At 38.4% G+C, this 17,826-nt stretch overlaps 1 protein-coding gene across 1 annotated transcript in view; it reads left to right on the top strand.

Annotated features, from left to right (window-relative positions):
• The first annotated feature begins 1,641 nt into the window (after positions 1-1,641).
• grm2a (glutamate receptor, metabotropic 2a) overlaps positions 1,642-17,826 on the top strand; it is a 34,803-nt gene continuing 18,618 nt past the window's right edge. Inside the window, exons 1-2 of the mRNA XM_079461178.1 lie at positions 1,642-2,366; positions 10,795-11,489. Of these exons, the coding sequence (XP_079317304.1) occupies positions 10,980-11,489 (510 nt within the window). The 5' untranslated portion in view covers positions 1,642-2,366; positions 10,795-10,979. The remainder of the gene's footprint in view (positions 2,367-10,794; positions 11,490-17,826) is intronic.

Below are 17,826 nucleotides of genomic sequence, written 5' to 3'. Positions count from 1 at the left end.
CTATATGGACCACAGCTTAGTCTGGTCACTGTAAGAAAGTACTCCCAAGTCAGCTTGTTATGTATACAAAAGATGCCTACCAACGTAATCTGTATCTTCCATTTCAACCTCTCCACCACCATGGTCAAGACCAAATAGGTTTCAAAGGATGTCAGGGACCAGATTGTAGACCTGCATAAACCTTCAATAAGTTACAGACAGAAGCTTGGTGAGAAGAAAATAACTGTTGGAGTGATAATTTGAAAATAGAAGAAATACAAAATAACTATTGATTGCCCTTGGTCTGGAGCTCCCTGCTAGATTTCGCCAATGGGGTAAAGATGATCATGAGAAAGATTAAAGATCAGCCCATAACTACACGGAAGAAGCTTGTTAATGCTTACAAGACAGTTGGGACCACAGTTAGCAGGCAAACCATTGGTAACACGCTATGCCACAATAGATTGAAAGCCGGAAGCACCCACAAGGTCCACCTGCTCAAGAAGACCCGCCTGGCTCATCTGAAGTTTGACAATGAACATCAAAACGATTGTGAAAAGGCTTTGGAGAAAAGTGCTGTGAGACCCAAATTGACTCCTGTTTCTGGAGGGAGATGACTATGACCCCAAGAACACCATCCCTAGGGAGAAGCACAGTGTTGGAAACATGCTTTAGGGCTTTTTCTCTGCTACGAGTTCAGGATGACTTCACTCATTGAGGGGCTGAGGGACAGGCCCATGAACCGTAACATTTTGGACGAGAAACTCCTCACCTTAACTAAATATCTGAAGATGGGTCATGAATGTGCCTTTAACATGACAAAGATCCTAAACATATCGCCAAGACAACCAAAGAGTGGCTTAAAGAGATACACATTAAAAGTCTCTATACCCTCAGCCTATAGAAATCTGTGAAGGAGGCTAAAACTCTCAATTTGCTGAGCGACAGCCAAGAAACCTTAAGGGTTTACAGAGGAGTGGACTAAAATGTATCCTGACACATGTGCAAACCTGTCAAATCAGAAATGTCTTACCTCTGTGCTTGCCAACAATGGTTTCTACAAAGTACAAAGTTATGTTTTGCTCTGGGATCAAATACTTATTTCACTGACTGAAATGTAAATCAATTTATAACCTTTATATAAAAATGTCCCTCAGATTTTTTGTATTCTGTCTTTATCAGTTAAAACAAGCCTACCATAAAATGATAAAGACCCTTCATTTCTTTGTAAGCAGGCAAACTAACAAACTCAGCAGGGGATCAAATTATTATATCCCTCACTGTCTTTTAATTTCATGTATGACATTATATTTACAAATGATTAAACCAAACTGCCTTTTTGAGACATTTGAACGTCGTTGCAACCGTAAAAGAAAAAAACGTACATAATATTGCTGTTACGATCCACTAACTGGATTAAAACCGTGTTACAACAGTTATATTTCATAAAATGCACTGAAACATGTATGTTAACATTGTGTATGCATAGATGCAAATATGTATCTTCACTATATATATGCTATACCATACATAAGATTCAGTAGTATTATTCAGGCTGAATGTGACTGTGGCTCAAAGGGTAATGGTCAACAATCTATGTTCCTTTAAGAACATCCTCACGGGACCATGCACTTCCTCCTTGCATCATGTTAGAACTTGTCCACAGAACCTAAGGACATTGATTCCGATGTGCGATTCTGACAAGCCAACCTTAATATACTGGCGCTGGAGACTGGGGTTCGGCCAATTAAACAAAATCGACACAATCTGACGTCTTACTGCACATTTACATATGTTGTTGCTGTCGGAGCAAATGGTGCAGATTGGATGAAGTTTTTGTCAGGACTCTTCATAGTTCATCATAGCGCGATTATACAATCGGAGATCGTTTTTGTTTTCGCGTTTCCAGATTGCACTTTCTATCACTGGTCTGTACGAAATAAAGGCATCTATAGCTCATGCTCTTACTTAGTCGAATGAGTATTTACTTAGACATCTTCGAGCAGTGCATAAAGTGATAGAACCGAATATGTTTCAACGCGCTGCAATACTTTAAAACTTCGCGTGTGTCTGAACATCGATAATTCTTTATCATTTTTAAGCAGAGGGCAGAAAATCTCAAGAAATCCAATGACGCGCCCGGCGCCTTTTCAGCACCACGGACAGTTCCAGACGCGCAAAGCGTCTCAGAGGCGCGCGCTCAACGCAAACTTCACCCAATGAATGAAACGTCCACTGCTGGAATTCATTCACATGTCAAAAACAGCAACAGAGTAAACCGAAAGTCTCAACTATACAAAGAAAATACACGGACTTTATAACATTGTGTCCTTAAAGGTTGGGATTTGTCGATGTGAGGTGAAGACGGACAGGACAGGACAGGGCAGGTAAGAACATTATCATCTGAATCTTATAAATTTTGGTATGAATGTACCATGTGTAAATTATCGACATCGTTCAGTTCAGCAAATGCAGACGTTTCGAGCAGGGTAACCGTGGTAAAGGTATTGCATTGACACCTGACAAATCGAGCATTTTCCAAGAAATGTTGTCTTTAAATGAAAATGAAATCCAGACTTTTGCCTTCACGCAAAAACACTTTTTGATACGTTTAGAATTATCTAGTGAAGGATCACATCAGATAAACAAAAGCACAGGTAATATCACATATTGCTTTGAATAGGAAAGCACTCTCGCGATGGGGTGTGTCGGTAAACGCATCTCTATGGATGCATAAAGAAAACATCAGCCTAGTTTTCTTTATTTCGGTTAAACCGTCAATTGTTCCGGCATTTTCCACAGTTTCCCAAGGAGAAAAGCAGTTTTATTCTCTGAATAGTTCCAAGTTGACACATGACAAGTTTGTATAGTTTATGTGACAAATCGTATTAAACGACTTTATAACGACGACGCTTAGGGTTAGAGGGATTGCCAAGGCTTCGACTCTGGACATCTGGTCATTCACATCATTTTTTATATAGTGAGATGCAGTTACGTTTTACATTATTCACGTTCGCAACGTGTTTTCATTATAAAAATGTATTTATTGTGTAGTGTAGTATGTGTGGTGACTGTAAAAATGTGTAGCCTGAACATTTGTCTCATTCATTTTCATAATTTCTAGGGAAAAAGTGCGCTTTAATAAGCTACTTCGGTCCTTAAGCTGTATGTGTCGCTGATGTTTTTATAAACCATTCGAGTGTGCTTGCTCGCGCATCACGTAGTTATAGTGTGATATATCGGGTTTGCTGAAAACGTGTCACGTGGATGCTATCTTTGCATTTCCATTCACAAAACAATCATAAATCGTAAAAGAAAGTCCTTTATGTGTTATCTTACTCACGGTTTGATCACTCAATCTCCTAAAATGAGGCAGTTATGCGAGTTAACATCTCTGTTGAGCCCGCCTTTTCGCAGCTATTTGCCTAATAACGTTATTAAACTGAACGGTTTACTACAGTAAATGCAGTTAAAACAACATGTTGACGATTATTCGTTGGTATTTGCAGAAGCTTTTGGCGAGCAGAAGAGCAAGAATAAATCTAAAAACACAAGTCCTTACAGCTGCAAAGGTACAAGCGTAAGGCTGGTTTGTTTAAATAATTGAAGATCGCGCGGCACCCAGGCTATGTGTTTTCTGTGAAGACTTGCGCGGGAAAGATTCGCGCCACACGCAAAACTCTCTTCAGTCCTAACAGCCACAATAATAAAACACCTCAAAGAAAGCGAGGAAGCGAAAGAAACAAATGAAAGCCAAACCTCTCAGATTTCATGACGTGGAGAGTCCATTGTGTTTCGAAGCTCCGTATAGCCAATGTAAAAGAGCCTTATTATTACATAACCGCAGTTTCGATAGATCATTGAGTCTTAATTCAGGATTGCCAACAAAGTTGAACTCAAAGACTGCTAAACATGTGCAACAAGTAAAATCTTAGTTTAAAAATGCCAAAATGTTGACTGGATGAATCACAGAAGACAAGTGTCTCTTGCGAGAAATAGATTAACATTTCCCCAGGTGAGTTGACTGATATCTATATTGTATAAATATGAAAACTGTTGTGGTGGTGTTATCATTGAGTGTTACAAGAAATACGTGTTTCAAAGCAATTCAAACATAATATATTTGGGATAGGTCAGCTCAGAACCCATAGAAAGCTACTTCATAAATGTGGTAAAGTTATTACAATATCAAGCTTAGTACACAAAACATTGTTAGACTGAAATTATTTAGTAAAGTAAGATTCATATTGCATATTAATTCTAAATGAAAAATGTTGTTTTTGTAATCTTTAATGACATTCAGGTCTACTTTCAACACATTCTGAGGACCAGTAAGAGGCAAATGTTATCCAAAATGATATGAAACGCCCGCTTTTCATGAGAAAATCAAGTCCCATCCTATACGTTTTATCTCACCGAAGGTGCTGTTTCACTCAGCAATCGGGCACATCTGAAATTTACGGAAACAGAGGGTTATATATGTTACAGTTGGGAAGCGTTGTCTCTCTCAGTGTATTTGCAAGACAAAGGGCATGGCAGTTGAGCCTGTGTTTTCATTAAACAGATATCTATCTAAATTACATCTTTGTCCCATAATCACAGATCATTTCATTTATCTGTATGATTAATAGACATGGCTGCATGACGAGACAATTTCATTCTTATTATTACCCAATACTATAATTGGTATTCTGAAGGAGGAAAATAACTCGCTTCATCTCTATGATTATCCCAGAGAGGGATGATACTTGATTTAATCCTAAATCAATAATTATATTCGACATTGATTTAATACTGATTCAATGATCTTTCCTCTTCAGGGTTTCATCATGTACAGTACTGTACACCATAAAACCGCAGAAGTAGTTAATATCAATCTCCACATTTGTGATGACAACTGAACTTTATCTTTTGGCGGTGATGCTTCCATGTTCCAATAACGTCTTGATGTAAAATATGTTGGGTAATAAAATAAGATGCTGTGATACTCTGGAATGCATCTTGAATATTTCATAACAGATGGTGTATGTTTCTTGCATGCGTTTGATAAAAGACCTACGGAGAAACTGTATGTCTGCTGATCCCAAGAGATAACACAGACAGGATAATGTGTCTTTCGCATCTGTGCAAAAGCTACAAAAAAAAAACAAGAACCAAAGGTAGACACATTCTTTTTCCGACAGGAAAATGCACATTTCTCAAGCGTCAGAGTATGTGTCAGAGAACTGTATGTAGTTTCTCACTAATGTGTTTAAAGGCAGAAGGGAAATCCTGTGGACATAAATAATGTACAAGCTTGGAGTGGGAGGGGGAGACCATGTAGAATGCAAGAAATAAAAGCTCAGCACTTCCTCGCAAACGCTAAACATCTTTTTGTTTGTAAAAGAGACAGGAATTAGAGATAGCGCCAGAGGGAGAGAGACGTAGGACGTCAGAGGATTCTATCGTTAATTTCAAATATTTTAATGATTGAACTTGCAATTATAGGATTATATGATTTTACATTATTAACATTCATTTTTTCTGTGGAGCTGATCTCTACATCTTTTGCCAGGTCAATTTCACAATGGTTTGGAGGTGGAGGAATTTGATTTGATTTGAATTTTGTTTTCTGCTTGCTGCACCCAGTTCATATATTTTCAATGATCTTGCCTCTTGTTATGATCTCATAATTATAATAATAGTATTATAATAATTAAAATGATTGAATCCTATGAAAAGGTAAGCAGGCTCATTCTCTTAATGTGATCTCAAATTTAAAGGAGAGCTATTACATCATGCCATACGGCAGCCGAAGTACAGCAGCATTATCTTGATTATTTATAGGATAAAATAATAATAATAAGAGATTAGCAAATTTTTCAGTTATTCATTATTCAGTCAATACGTTTTGCGTTGCCAGGTCTTTGACTGGCACAAACAGTGCTCACCAGAAAAAGATAGACATAAAAAGTTCTAAAAAGGCATTTACAACGACACTTCACCCAAAAATAACATTTCTTGGCATCATTTTCTTAGTTGTTCCAAATCTGTATACATTTCTTTGTTCTAAGACCACAGAGAACGATATTTGGTAGAATGCTTATAACCAAACAGTTCTTGGACACCATTGACTACCATTGTATGAAAAACTACAATGGTAGTCAAGAGTCCTAGAAATGTATGCTTTCCTACATTCTTCAAAATATCTTCTTTTGTGTTCTACAGAACAAAGAAAATATAAAGCATTTTTTCCTACTATGGTAGTCAATGGTGGCCAAGAACTTTTGAAATTCTTTCAAACATCAAATTTGTGGGTGAACCGTTCCTTAAAGCTTTAAATAATTTAGAGGTGTAATACACAGTTCTTATTATCCTATTAATATTCAGTGAAGGGATCCATTATATTGTTTCAACAAATGTCTGAAAGTTTTTAATGCCTGTATGCGCTATACAGTATGCACTTGAATGCAACTCTCCTTGTTGATGATTTGGCGGCTCATAAGGCCGCAAATAAGGTGTTCAAAATGTCCTCTGGAACACGGCTACCACCTCTATGAGGGACTATCAAATAATGTGGCTGCTGGGTTGTGCCATTACTCGCTCTCAGACCTGTTAGGATTGGATTTGTGGTTTTCGAGCTCCAAATTAAAAAGACATTTGTCAGCTTGTCCAAAGCGGTCTGCTACCCAGCGATTAGTGGGAAATTAAGTTGTAATTCTCTTCTTTATTGTTTTCGGCTTCATCTTTGCCAGTACTTGGCACAGATGAAGCCCCAAATAGCCGGGACTCCAAGAAACTGTTTCTTGCGAATGTGTAATGTGCATTTGTCGAATGGTTAACTGTGGCAAATGGAATTTAAATGTAAGCATTTCGAATTCAGCGCTCACATTTGAAGCAATGAGTGATGTGTGCCACTTTAGATAAAGCAACAGGTAGCTCACATGAGGGCAGGTTGTCACAGAGGTGCTCGGATTGCTTTCTCGGCTTGATATAAAATCACGCACCCAAACAGCAGCGTAGACAATCCGCTTTCCAGAAATTTCCCTTTAGTCATCCATAAATGTGGTTTAAGGGTGGACCTGAAATTAATTTACATAGTTTCTCCTCTTTAATCAGTTCTGTCTTTTGTAGAAGTGGCCAGTATGGATTTCTTTTCGTGGGCCTGCAGTTACATAAAGATGACCTATCTTCTAGATGCGCTATTACCATATTCATGCCGCTCTCTTTGCCAGCATGAGATTGAAAATACTGAAATGGATTAACACTTTGTCGGGGTCTGCACGAGTCCCCCTCCTCCTCTGTAATGATGTTCTTCTACCTTCATCCCATTATTTGACTTTTCATCTCCCCATGGGCTTTTCCGGCCTATCCTGCTTTTTGCTTCTTCACACTGCGTGGATGGAGCAGTCCTGAAATTTGAAGAGGCCATCTGTTGAAGCGGAAGATATAAGCAAATAGTTGCGAAGCAGTGTAGAGGAGAGAGAGAGAGAGAGAGAATTGGACTATACATTCAGGCAAATTTATGGGGCTTTAATTGCCATGTATTTACATAATTTGAAAAAAGGTAATATTCAACTCCAGTGCAGATACACTGTGATGCAGATACAGTGGATTGATTTAACTTTAGTGTAAATATGAAGTTAGCAGAGACAGCTCTGTAAGTGGACATAAATTAATTGCACGGCTTAAAGTCAACATGAAAAAAACATTTATCTTAATGCGAATATTACACAACATGCATTTAAATAACAATCTTGTGAAATCATAGACACGACAACAGGAGATTTTGTCTGCATGGTGAAAACAACGCACATATAGTGCATTCAACCTGAATCCGCCTTTGTTCTTTCCCACATCACTTTGCTTTGGACAGAGCAGACTAGTGTATGTGGTGTTTTCGACGCATTCATATTATACTAGACTCAACAATTCACACGCTCTTAACTGCTGTAAGAGGGTCAGGAATTACTTAAAAGGTTATCATCCGATAAATCAGTTCTGTTGTGAAGAACCGCATCTCAAATTATCTTTATGGTTCCGAAGAGATTCGAGCATTAATCCTTAAAAGATGCCGTTCAGGAGATGTATGTCGTAAAAAAGATATAGCCAATTTACACCAGCTTTGCGAGAATTCCCAAAAGGCCTCCACTCCTCCTAGCAGACAAGATTGGCCCTTTAAACCTCTCTCAGTCTCGCTCTTTTCCTTTCACTCTTGTCTGGCAAGTTTCCATGGAAACAAAGGGAGAAGACCCTAATGAGTAAGTGTGTGTCTCACCGAGATGAACACATATATTGTTGAGATATAGGCACAGTCAGATTCCCAAACACTTTCTCTCGTGCTGGAGAATTTTGTTCGGCTGTGGGCAGATATTTTGAAGGGGCTGGTAACACGTATTAGGGACATGTATTAGAAATGAAATGAAAATGTTTTGTTCCTTTGTTTTTTATAGTTCATTTATCCAGACTTTTTTTAAGGTTCATTGTATGAAATTTAGCAGCATCTAGCAGTGAGGTTGCGTATTACATTTACATTTAGTCATTTAGCGGATGCTTTTATCCAAAGCGACTTAAAAAGAGTTCGGGGAGCAATAAGCGATATGTCATACAAAGAGCAATAGTTCAATAGGTGCTAATACAAAGTTACTAGTTTCAACAAAAGCTAGAAGAGGGTTAGTGTACGTTTTTTTTCATTTGTCTGTCAAGTTTTCGCCGAAGAGGTGTGTTTAAAGTAGTTTTTTGAAGGTTTTTTTATGAATTATTTAATGACGTATTGCAACCAACCGTGCACTACCCCCTGCACTACCCATTGGCAAAGGCCTATACACCTCTAATGAAATTTTTTACATCTGTTTTATCACAAATCAGACTTCTGTCCGGGCTTCTGTTTGGGCTTAATTTGAACTTTAGAAACATACAATAAATAGACATGTTTGAATGTTAAAATAAGGGATGCACAATAATTTATCGGCCATATCGGTATCATCCGATTAATGGTAATTTTCAAGGTTATCAGTATCGGCCGTTCATAAAAATTAGGCCAATATATTATAACCGATAAATCATAAATAATTTCCTCTGGTTAAACTTCTTCAGCTGCACACGGCTTACAGTTAAAATACAGCACAGTACTATCTTTCTGTCATGATCATTCACTTAATGCTATTAGCAACATATTTTAAATTATAGGAACAAAAGCATATTGTTTAATGGTTATCTAATGGTTACCTTTTTTTCTGCAGTGAATGTTTTCAAATAATAGCAGTTGACCAATTTTTGCCTTTTGATTCAGTCTAATATTTAGATACTGTATATTTCCATATATATATTGGTTACCGGCTTCCAATGTTAAAGAATTACCGATTATTATTGGCGTATAAGCTGATTTACATATTGGGGCATCCCTAGTTAAAATTCATCGCATTTGATCATATTCCTATTACCTGGATATTCCGAGACCCCATACAGAAGAAATTTAACAAAAGTAGTTAGAATGAGTGATGAATGTTATCATAATGAAATATATCATAGTTCGTTAAAATACTTAAATGTAATACTTACTTGAGAATTACACGGTTTTCTTCAATCTCCCTAAACCAAACATCGATTTTTTCTTCATGAAAAATGTTGGTACACAGTAAAAATAAACTAATCGTAAAAAATTATCTTATCACACAATCTCTTCTCGCACTCCAGGAGATGAGGCTACAAGCCTTATAATTACTGTATATCATTGACAGCATCTGAAAACTCAACTCAACACCTCCTAGTATGTGTGAGATTAGCACGCATGCTTCAAGTGTGTGCACGGCAGGGATCTTTTATAAACCATTCTGCTTTTTTCAGTACAGTATTGTGCTCCTAAGCATTGGGTTTTGATTATTGGCGAACGAAATGATAATTAAGCTAAAGTACAAACAATAATAGTTAAGAAAAGTCCTTACTGTGAAAAAAAAAACTTGCATATGTTGTTTTGTTTTGTCAGAAACATTGCTATGAGATTTCCTTCGCTTCTAAGGTCTGTCTTTGTGTGTGGCAGCTGTTGGCGTATAAGCTGTCTGATAGTGATCCTCTACATGAATTCAGGCGAGCTGGCTTTACACTACAATGATCACACTGTCCCTTGAGCACATAACACGCACACACACACTTAAAACACTCAAACACACAGATGAACAAAGCCCTTAAGGGAGAGGGATCCGCAGAGAGCCCATTCTTCAGCCCTGTCAGCGATCAAATCCAGTGGTCTATTATAATTACGGGGAAATTCAGAGAAATTCCCAGACAGACAAAGAAATTCAGAACAAACAACACACAAACCACACTGGAGTCCCATGGTTGATGGTGTATATGCGCTGCTCATTCAAAGCAAAGAATAATTCAGCCTCTAATGGTGCGGTTTTCTGGTCAGTTCTTATTGCAACTGCTGAATTGAAATGCTTTAAACAAGCTGTTCATCAGCTTTCATAATTCTTTAGATTTTTCTCATTTTATTACTGATACAGTATAACAATTTACTTCTCACTTGCCTTGGTTTTTTCATAAATGCCTCTATGCATATTCGTAGAGGAATTAGACATGCCTCAATATTCACTGACCCTAGAACAGCCTCTCCTTGCTCACATAATGCACACATTTGCCCAACAAATCTTTTATTCGGAAGTATTTTGTACATACCCCCAAGCTTAGTCTACACCCACACGCATATCCGATCCATTGCAACCAGAAATATAATCCAGAAAAACTCTTAAAGGTTTAAACAGACCCATTGGCAAAGGTAAGACTGTAATTGTTTTATAGTGCAGCGATAAAACAATCTCTCTGTTTGATTCGCAGATCGTGATCACTAACAAGCGGGAGATGGAAACGACACTGGAGTTTGCCTATTCCTGCTTACAAGCGCACTGAAAATACTGAAGTCTTCCCTCGGCACGTCTCAAGCACCAATCCTTTCCAGCAAGTGAAAGGACTAGCGACTGCTAAACAGGTATTGACCTGTAAAGCAGAGACCTTTGCATACCATGGCCCACAGGTTAGCCCATTTTAGAGGTCACGGCCCATCATGGCCCCTTCACCTCACTCTACTGCTGCTTCTACTGGCCAGGACACCTCAAGCTTTGGCTGTCCCTGGCTACAACACTGACATTTCCAAGAAGGAGATCATAATCGAAGGGGACTTAGTGATCGGAGGCCTGTTTCCTGTTCACCAGAAGGGAGAAGGGGCACAGGACTGTGGCCGTATCAATGCCCAGAGAGGGATTCAGAGACTGGAGGCAATGCTGCTAGCCCTGGACGAGATCAATCGAGATGATACAATTTTGCCCGGGGTTACTTTAGGTGCCCACATTTTGGACACTTGCTCTAAAGACACATATGCGCTTGAGCAGTCGCTAGAGTTTGTGCGCGCATCACTGACGAAAGTGGACGACAGTGAGTACACGTGCCCCGATGGATCCTATGCTATCCATGATGATGTTCTGCTCGCTATTTCGGGAGTGATAGGAGGTTCCTACAGTGATGTGTCCATACAGGTATTTATGTTTCTTATTTTAGAAACTATTTGCAATCCATCGAATTTCATGTCACACTATATCTGGTAATCTGGTTTCACATATGACAAATGGCAATTGCAAAAATATTAATTGTAACAAAATCACAATTGTTTATAATGAACAATCTACCTATAGATGGCTTACATGTCTTTGTGGGTAGAAGAAATACATATCTGTAAAAAAATGACACTTTACCTTTTAATTTAACACAACCAGATTTAGCTCTCAGTTTTTTTTTCTGGGGCTTCATATGTCATTTAGTGAGACAATTTCGAAGTCATTTAATGATATAAAGCAATGCACTGTGGTGTCTGGATACCTGTCACCCATATGTTCAACCCATCCAATTTACCGCCAACCATGTGGCGAATCTCTGTTTTTCCTGACGCTCTCCGGCAGACGTGCTGCAGATGTTAGCTTTAAAGAATGAGGACAGTGACAACTTGATCATGCTCCACACATATCTGCTCTCTGAGGATTTCGATATGAAGGACAGAGAGACTAGAAATGCAATTAGAAAATAAACAACATTGATTTGTTACTAAATATCTTCACTGCATGGAAGTACCCAAACGCTGATGAAGAATTGTGATTGAGAATGCATATGCATTCCTATACATATTCCTTAAAAATCTAGGTCTTGCATCAGTATGAATCAATTAGATGCTTTTTAATGCTTTTTGATAAATGTTTTTTATTTATTCTCCAAATTATGTATTCAGAATTAAAGGGATAGATCACCCCTAAATGAAAATGATGTCATCATTTACTCACCCTCCTGTCATTTTAAACCTGTATGACTTTCTTCTACAGAATGCAAAAGAAGATTTTTTTATGGAAAAAAAACCAATGCAAGTGAATGGATGCCAGTTAACAACATTGTTAAAAATATCTTCTTTTGTGTTCTGCTCAAGAAAGAAAGTCATACAGGTTTGAAATGACAAGAAGGGGAGTAAACGATGAAAAAAACTGAATGTGACGAGCAGGGTGGGACGAGAGCAGTGGGGGAACGGCGCGAGGCCGGTGACGCGAGTGCACCGGTCTCGCATCTCTCACGGAGGAACTCCGGAATCATAACAGAGGAGCGAAAACAGGGAAGGGCGAGAGAGGACCAGGCCTGGACTTTGTGTTGTGGTTTGTTGTGTTTGTGTGGCATCTTAAGTTTGTTTTATTGTTTGTTTTTGTTATGTTAAAAGTTGTTTAATATAGACTGTTTAATATAGACTGGCCACCGGTGGGAGTAGAGCGCAGTCTCTGGAGCACCCCCCGGCCTGTGAGGGGCGGGACCAGAGCCGTGAGGGAACGGCGCGAGGCTGCTGTCGTTCGCCGGTTCCCGCCTCCTTCCTTCCTTTTATTGAACCGTGTTACAGTGAACTGTCACTTTAATATTAAAATCAGTGGCAGTCAGATTGTTGTTGTAGTGAGTATATGTCTCACTGAGTGAGATAGAAACAGATAGAGAAATGTACATTTTTTCTTAAGGTTTCAGGAGCCTGATTACTGCAGTGCCCGCTCAGGGACAAGGAATGCATTAATAATGCAGAAAAATAGGCAGAGAGGAACAGAGAAAGTGAGATATATGTGGAAACATTCAAACATAAATTTCCCTTTATCACTATATAGAAAATCTAGCACTTTCCCGTTTCATAATTTCTCTATCATTTTCTTTCCTTCATTTTGTCTTTTCCACATGAGGCATCTGTTTTGCCGGGCAGCCAAGAGTGGTATTCTCTCTAAAGGGCTGGTGTGGGTGAAATCGTCTTGTAGCTGTCTCTTCTAAAGCTCATCAAAGGGGAATCCCATTTTTGAGTCAATGAGGGATGAACCCCACACAATCTGTTGTCAATATGCGTATACTGGGTTGTTTCAACCTAAAATGCTGGGTTGTTTTAATCCAGTGTTGGATCAAATATAAAAAATTTCTGGGTTAATTTAACCCAGTGACTGGGTTTGTCCCAGAGACCATTTCTAGATGAATTTGTACGATTTGAAAATGTACTATTTGTAGGTATGTGATTAGTTAAACTGATCATTTTTGTTTCATCATTTGAACTACCAACAATATTTCTACCAAATTTCTATTAAAAAATATTGTTTCTTTGGCATTTATTTGCAGAAAATGAAAACGGTAGAAACAGGTCAAAATAACAAGATTTTCAGTATTCTTTCAGCCCTCAAATACTGCAAAGAAAACAAACAAGTACATTATATGTTCACTTTTAAGCTATACAACAGTAATATTTGTACCTGTATTTAAAAAAAGTTCAAGAAATAATTTTTTGTTTGATAACCTCGATTACTTAATGTCACTAAAGGTTTGAACAGTCACTGTACTGGAATGGACACAAATACATCTAGAAATGCTGATAAAAATGTTCTCAATGGTCTCTTTATTTTTCATTATGTAATGCTTAATGTTTGCAAACATTTCAGAAATAGTGTATCGTTGACAATGAGAACAGGGTAAAGACTTGGCTGACAGCAGACTTGAATCACTATTAGCTCTGCGGAGTGCAATGAAATGGGCCGGAGGTTGCTTCAGACTTTTTAGACGTTCCTGTGTTAAGGCTTCACTTTTCTTTATTGGTTCAAGTCCCTGTGGAGTGATAAAATGGGGGACTTTGACAGCACACAGACAAAGCTTAAGAAGCTTTTAGGGGGGGGGGAGTAACGGACAGAGAGAGAGAGAGTCTGATGATGGAAATGTAATTTTGGTTGAGGTTGGTATTTGGGGCTTCTCTCATAAAATCTGCATGTATTTGCCTTGCAGCTATTTATGAAGGTGCTGTTCCAAAGTTTCTCCTCCAAAGCATAGCCCCAATACACGAAATCTGAAACATGTTTCATCTGTTTGACAGAACATCACAGCTAGATGGATGTCTTCTGGTCTACAAAGCAATGCGTGCATATTTGCATTGTTTTGCAGGTATCCCTACAAAGAATGCGTAAGGTTTGGTTAAGACCCATTAAAATCATGATAACTAATTTAATCGGTTAAATGCATTACTGTGATATTCTCGTTAGTTTAGTAATACATTTTATGCTAAACAAAATACAATCCTACATCCTAGTTACACTCAGCTCTTGGATTTCCCCTATCCCTTGTTCTGCCAAATGTTTATTCCCTTGTGAAGGTCTTTGCACATACAGTCCGACATTTTCGTATGCGTTTTTTCGTATTTGGGGTTCGTTTGTGCGGTGTCTCTGAATTGTCTAAACGCCTCTTAAAATGCTTGATGCAAAAAACACAGAAAATCGAACCAATCCAGTCCGAATTTTTTTACGACAGATGAAAATATCGGCGGCAGTGTAAATGTGATCGACACAACGTGAGGTCAAATATTCAGACTTAATGTGCAATGGCCTAGAGTGGGAAAATACATTTCATAAGACATGGCTTTGTTGGTTGCTGGAGTTGGCCCACACTCTAATGTATATCACGTTCGTGAAATCAAACTTGTATTACACTGAATTATTCATTTGTAGGCAGGAAATGATGCTCTTGGTTCTATTGTCTGATTTCACATGTTTTTCTTTCCCCGTCATATTCAGTCTGCGATCACTGATTTCAACATTATTTTTACATCTTGGGCAGCTTGGTATATATTATCAGACCAAATGGTGTCTGAATGTTATCCAATCTAGCTTTTTATTAGCTATGGGCATTGGATCTGGTGATTTTCAGGGGAAAATTTGGTTTAAACTGAAATAAAAATTGAAATTGTATCTTAGTTTGAAAATAAATATACATTGGGTTTATATGCATTTAAATGCGTAATTCACCCCAAAATTCTGTAACCAAACAGATCACATCCCCCATTTACTGTAAGGGAAAATAAATACTATGGGAGTCAATGTGAGATGAGATCTTTTTGGTTATTGACATTCTTCCAAATATCTTCCTTTGGGTTCAGCAGAACAAATACATTTATACAGGTTTGGAACAATCCTGAGGGTGAGTAAATGATGACAGAATTTTTGGGTGAACCATCCCTTTAATACAGATATTACAAATGGCTCGTATGTGTGGTAAGTATCACAGACATCTGCTGATGACTTCATTTAGGGTTCAAAATATTGTAGAGAACTATGGGATATTCCCAAATGTCTTAATTATGCTCCTAACTGCAGCAGTCTGTTGTTTGGGTGTCTGGAATGTTTAATGCATTTTCTGGCTAGTTCTGATGTGGATATGCTGCACTTTAGGCAGAACACCCCCGGTGATGTATTCAGTCGACCTCGCAATCCTGCTGTGTTATGCCGCTCCTGTACTAGGCATCAATAGTGTCTGACAGAATGTTCTCTTTAGTACCCCTGGAAAAGGATTTCAGTGTCTTGGGGTCCATTATAAACTTCATGAAGATTAGAGGGTTTCTGATTAAACTTGTATGTGGGCCATACCAAGTAAAGTCCTTAAAGATCACTGTTACCTCTGGGAACGCAATCATCATGTAAGAGATCTTCCAATGATTTATTCATTCTTTGCGCTTTAGTCTTGAGAACATTTTGTGAAAATGTCGTCCTCAAACTGGCAGGCTTTCGAGCTTTTGGTTGACCTTCTAGTTATTTTATGTTGTACAGTACAACTTTGTCTGAACAGTATTAAACAACTGTGTACAGTATATAGGCCTAGAAAAAGCCCTTGTGTTGGAATTCTTTTTCTATACCACTGTAGCCAACTCTTAAAACTTTCATTGTGATCTTCAAATTATAGTTCACCCAAACATAACAATTCTCTCATCATTTTCTCACCTTCATGTCATTTCAAACCTGTCTGACTTTCTTTCTTCCGCAGAAAACAAAATAAGACGTTTTGAAGAAAGTTATTAACGCAACAGCGCCATCACCCATTCACTTGCATTGGTTTTGTGTCCACAAACAAGAAGTGAATGGGTGACGGCGCTGTTGCTGTATATGTAAATGCAAATGTAGAATGAGTGTTGATAATTTTAGTCTTCTCTATAAGAACGGCCAGGGTCCGCTGACAGAAGATTTATTTCCCTGAGCTTGCTAAACAACCATGGATATATTTTGTTGAGCTTTCAGTCCAGTAGACTTCTCGGTGGGCTGGTTTTAGGGACTGAGACAAATATAAACTTGGTACTATATAATTGTTCAAAGGATCTGGATTTACACATGTACTTTCCTCACAGGCTGTGTTTACTTGTGTTTTAGTTTAATTTAGTACTGCTGATGATTCACCACACTCAAGTGACTCACATTGTTAAACAGAGATGCAGGTGTAGCAGAATTTTAATTGGTTTCTTTTGTAATTATTTTCCTAATGTGTACAGTTGTTTGCATGTGCAAATTTAGGCAAAATATTTATACCACTTTTTTCCATCCAAAGCAAAGCAGACATGTAATTAACCCAAAACGACCACATGGAACATTTCATCTTCAAAATGAAAATGATGTCACCATTTACTCAACCTGTGGACATTTTAAACCTGTGTGATTTTCTTTCTCCTGCAAAACACAAAAGAAGATATTTAGAAAAATGTTGGTCTCCAAAAAACGTTGGTTGCCATCTACTTCTATTGTATGGACACAAAACAAATGCAAGCCAATGGGGACCAAAGATTTTCTGTTCCCAACATTTTTTAAATATCTTCTTTTGTGTTCTGCAGAAAAAAGAAAGTTGTACAGGATGACACGAGGGCCTAATGATAATGATAACCAAGGAAGGTTGAACTTTTTATCTGAAAAAATGCTCAAAGATGTACTGTATTTTAATTGTTTATTGTTGCCTGCATTTTGTAATCAGACCAAGTAACATCTAGCCATAGATGCCATTGATTCTCCACTGACAACAACAGATCTATATACTGAATCAGAGCCATGTAACTGAAAATGATGCAGTACACAGTAAACAGTACAGACTGCATACAAACCCAGGGACGTGCACAGGGGGGTTGCTCAGGTTGCCCGGGCAACTGCCCATATGCCCTTCTCGACTCACGTTGCCCTTCCGAGGTGGAAAATAAATAAACATACAATGGATGCAGAATTTCACATACGTCTAGAGAAAAAAAACGCGAAAAGCCTCATTCACTTCCGTATTCGGGCAACTAAAGTAAAAGTCAGAAGGGGAAGGGCAAACTCTGTTTACGTGGGTGCAGCGCTGCACGCGACCGGCACCTGAGCTGAGCCTGCATGAGCGGCCCTAGAAGGAGATTGTCGCGGTTATGGGGTGATACGACTCAACGTTGTCTAGGGTGGCCATACTTCTGGATTTCGTCCGGACAGTCAGGATTTTAAGCCCCCTGTCCGGTGTCCAGGGCAGCCTCAAACCAGACACTCATTTGTACTCGTT

The sequence above is a fragment of the Barbatula barbatula genome (genome assembly GCF_947034865.1).
Source record: "Barbatula barbatula genome assembly, chromosome: 7".
Lineage (NCBI taxonomy): Eukaryota > Metazoa > Chordata > Actinopteri > Cypriniformes > Nemacheilidae > Barbatula > Barbatula barbatula.
This window is presented reverse-complemented; position numbering and strand designations above follow the sequence as displayed.